The sequence below is a fragment of the Raphanus sativus genome, chromosome 2 (assembly GCF_000801105.2).
Source record: "Raphanus sativus cultivar WK10039 chromosome 2, ASM80110v3, whole genome shotgun sequence".
NCBI classification, from domain to species: domain Eukaryota; kingdom Viridiplantae; phylum Streptophyta; class Magnoliopsida; order Brassicales; family Brassicaceae; genus Raphanus; species Raphanus sativus.
The window spans coordinates 30,779,671-30,783,514 of NC_079512.1; the positions used below are offsets into that span (position 1 = coordinate 30,779,671).

The 3,844-nt window shown below is 36.8% G+C and overlaps 1 protein-coding gene across 2 annotated transcripts; it reads right to left on the reverse strand.

Annotated features, from left to right (window-relative positions):
* Window positions 1–718: 718 nt before the first annotated feature.
* LOC108827724 (transcription factor TCP2) lies at window positions 719–3,340 on the reverse strand. 2 transcript variants are annotated; one of them, XM_018601201.2, is made up of 3 exons: window positions 3,182–3,340; window positions 2,258–2,359; window positions 719–2,041 (listed from the first exon to the last, which is right to left on the reverse strand). In XM_018601201.2, exon 3 carries the CDS (start codon window positions 2,020–2,022, stop codon window positions 949–951), a length of 1,074 nt encoding a protein of 357 aa, XP_018456703.1. In that variant the 5' UTR covers window positions 2,023–2,041; window positions 2,258–2,359; window positions 3,182–3,340; the 3' UTR covers window positions 719–948. The 2 variants fall into 2 exon arrangements, with proteins under 2 accessions (XP_018456703.1, XP_056859035.1); XM_057003055.1 differs by having other exon boundaries at window positions 719–2,359.
* Between the last annotated feature and the right edge of the window lie 504 nt (window positions 3,341–3,844).

The following is a 3,844-nucleotide window of genomic DNA, read 5'->3' on the forward strand; positions in this document are numbered from 1 at the left end:
TAATTTATCTTATAATTATTTATTTTCTGCATATCAATTAAAAAGAAAAGATAACCAGTGGCGGGCCGCCACCTAACCAACAGGACCCGCGAACAGTTACAATACTCTAAGGAATTGATCCTTAAAGAATGATGGAAAAACGTCAATCCTTAGTATTGTGCGGGTCCCGTCAATTATTTTACTATATTTCACCTAGGTTTTGGAGCTTAAAACCTCTATTGAGGATGGTCTAAGAGTATCACCATCAGTGAACTTCCCTTGGGGTTCACAACTTTATTTTTTTTTATTCTTTTTTCTTACTTTTTCATTTTTTTCTAAAAAAAAAAAAAAAAAAAACCGACCATTAGAAAGCCGCCACGTGGCGAACTCGTGACGACCCGGATTCATCCCGACGAACTCCAACCAACCGAGTTCGTCACTGTTCATTATTTTAATAATTTTTTTTTTTGGGGAAACGTGTGAACTCCCCCATGAACCTCTGATGGGGTGCTCTAAGATGCATGTCTATCCATTAAAAGGATCCATGTATAATTTCACTTCTGCTATTTGATTTGATTTGATTCAATCTAGTACCCTTAAAAGGATCGCCCTATTACCTTGAGTCCTTGACCTATACTTGTTCATGAAAACCGATAAATAGCAGTATCTTTGTACTATAACAATTAACTAAACAGAAAATAAAAATAAACTCTGTTGTTTGTGCCAAAAACAATAAAACTCACTATAAATGATAAAACTTGAATTTATGAAGCCACAAACAAAATGCTAGTTTCACAAATACAACATTACAAACCCCAATTTGAAAATATTTCCAAATTAAACAGATTTGACACACACCGAGAGGATGATGATCGGAAGAAGAGAAGTGAGATTTGGACATTTGGGTGACAGACGAAGCAAAATAAAATAAAAATAAACAAAAGATTGCAAATGGTAACAACAACAACATCAGTTCTTGCCTTTGCCCTTTTGGTCAGAATTTCTGCATCCGTTTTCATAGTAAAGCTGAAACTGGTGATTGTTGTGGTGGTGATTCTCTGCAGGCAGTGCACCGAACAAGAACTGTGGACCTCCACCACCTTCTGACGATGAAAACCTCTGCAGATTAGCGAGAAAAGACTGTTGATGATGATGATTTGCTGAATTGGACTGAAGGGTCCCCCTGTTGAAACCACTGAACCCGGCGGAGGAGGTCACGGCGGTTCCGGCGCCGGAGGTCGTCGACATGTTGAAATCGAGATTGAACGCTCCTCCGCCGTTAGATCCCGCCGGAGAAATCAGTTGGTCGGGAACGAAGGAAAACTCTTGGTGATGATGATCGGGAAAAGGGTGAGCATTCGGGAAATGGGTTTGACCCGACCCGAGTATCAAACCCGAGCTCAGATACTCCATCTGAGCAGGAGACGAAGAAGGAGCCATCCATTGCCGGTTTATGTTAACCGGAACTGAACCGGAATTTAACAGATCGGTAAAGGAAGCAGTAGTAGTAGTGTGGTGGTCTCTCTCCTTGGTCTCTTTGGCTGTTCTCTCTCTAGCTCTTTCTCTAGCTTTATCCCTTAGCTCCGATCTCGAAAGAGACAAACCAGATGAGTTCTTGCTCGTGTCCGAATTGCTACTACAAGCCGATTTCGCCGCAGGAGCAGGAGCAGGAGAAGGGCCAGTTACTGTCTGAATCTGATCATCGTCATCGGTCATCGGGAAATTAGTGTTGTTGAGGGAAGGAAGCTCGGAGATTGAATCTTCCGCTGCTTTGATTAGCCATTCAACGGCTTTGCTCGGCTGATCGAGACCTAACCGGTCTTGAAGGTCGTAGAACTGAAGAGCGGTCGAGACTGATAACCGGACACGCCGGTCACGTGGGCCTTTGGAAGTCCATACTTTGCTGTGTCGATCTTTGCCACCGGAAGCTCTCGAAACCCTAATTATCCGGGAAGAGTTGTGATGCCACCTGCTTAGCCGGTTGTTGTCGTCCACCACGTCGCCATTGTTAGTCTTCATCAGATCCCCAATTATAGGAAACATCTCACCAGTAATCTCATGCCTAAGCGTTTCCCCCAAAACAATTTAAAAATCTAGACTTTAGGGTTTTTTTTCTTGGTATTTAAAGAAGGATTTTTTTTTCTTTGTTTTGTTTAGTTTAAACACTGTATTGTCTTAGCATTGATGATGAAAAACACTCAGAGGAAAAAACAAAGCCAAAACAAAACAATTTAAAAATTTTGTTTTTTTTTTTAATTTAGGGTTTTCGATATTTCACCATCAAAGTCAGTGGTAGTAGATACAGCTTCGTTTAAGCTTGTCTGCAAGTTGTTGCAGAGTCATAAAAAGCGCTGTCTGAAATGATTTCAGCCCACGAGCCCTGCAATAAGAAGACGAAACAAAAAACTAAGAAACAATCTCATAAGAACAAATCTCTACATATATTTATCATATATGTATGTGTTTGATTATGTTTTTATCCTTATCTGCTTTTCTAAGAGAAGACTTTCATCATATTTAAGATAACAGTTATTCTGATTCGGATATATGCTCTAGATCTGACTAGCTGGTTAAATAAAAAGATGATTTTTGATTAAATGGGTTTAGAGAAATATTATCAAAGAACATCTACAAGGAGGATCAGAAGCTATGATAAGCTACTAAATTAATTGATATGAAACAGCAACTTTCGGCTGAAGCGATTATTAATGGTGACTTTAAAGATAACAAGACAAACAAATGCAGACATGGAGTTCAATGATCTTATATAAAAGCTTGGTGTTTCTAATTATGTAAACAAACAGTACTAATTAAACTAGCTGTTTCTTGGTTACCAACAAGAAGATAGATTAAATTAAAAAAAAAAGGAAACCATTATTACTGTAGCGTTCTGGATTCTATGCAGATCGTTGGACTCAAGATGAAACAGGTGTATTTTAGCAAAAAAAAGATGAAACAGGTGTCAAGCTCTCTTACTTGATTGTAAAAACAAAATACTATTAGGAACACATGACTTCTTTCTAATTCGAATTTAGCTTTCCTGGTTAAGAAATTCTCATCAGAAAATCTGAAGCATGGATCTTGAATTGGGTTTTTTTCAGAATCAAGATTAAAAAATAACAAAATTAAATATGGTAAAGATAAGTTTTTTTTCCCGGGAAAGATCAATACTTTAGTGTACATAAGAGGATTTGAGACTTACAGGAACAGATGAGCTTTGAGCTGAGTTAGGTTGCGTGAAAGAGGACTAGGGTTTTAGGGATTGTAAGAAAAGAAATAGTATTAGAAATAAAAATCCGAGAAAATTGGAATTTCTTTGATGGTGATTTAAAGGAGTGATGATCCGATGGAGAGAGAGAGATTGGAGACATATCAGTCTTCTATCTTTGTTCCCCTTTTTGCCCCTTATTACATGATCTTTTCACTAGATTGCCCCATTCATCATCAACAAATTTTCTGAATTAAATTATAATCCTTGGTAATACAATAGTTCGTATTTTAGAGTTAAAATTTTGATTGTGATTGCTTTTTGTTAATGTAAAATGGGTTTTATTATTTAAACTGGATTTTTTTTTGGTTTGCATTTGGCATTATAAGACATACAACAACAGTTTACATGCTAAGGAGTTTTTCTTTTAGTGAAGTTGAGAAAATAAATGTGATACATATAAAATCGATTCCATTGATTTGGTTAAATATCTGCAAACGAAAGCATTAAGACGCTTATTATATTTGGTACCGTATAATATACATCCTTCTAAATTATTAGTTAGATTTTTAGCCCAGATTAATATATAAAAATGTTTTTTTTGGTAAGAATGCTAAGAGATATAAAAAGGTTTAACAGATAAAATGATGTATTTGA

What these genes read in the sequence shown, in the direction of transcription:
- LOC108827724 (XM_018601201.2), bottom strand. Translation starts at nt 2,022, where the DNA reads ATGTTTCCTATAATTGGGGATCTGATGAAGACTAACAATGGCGACGTG.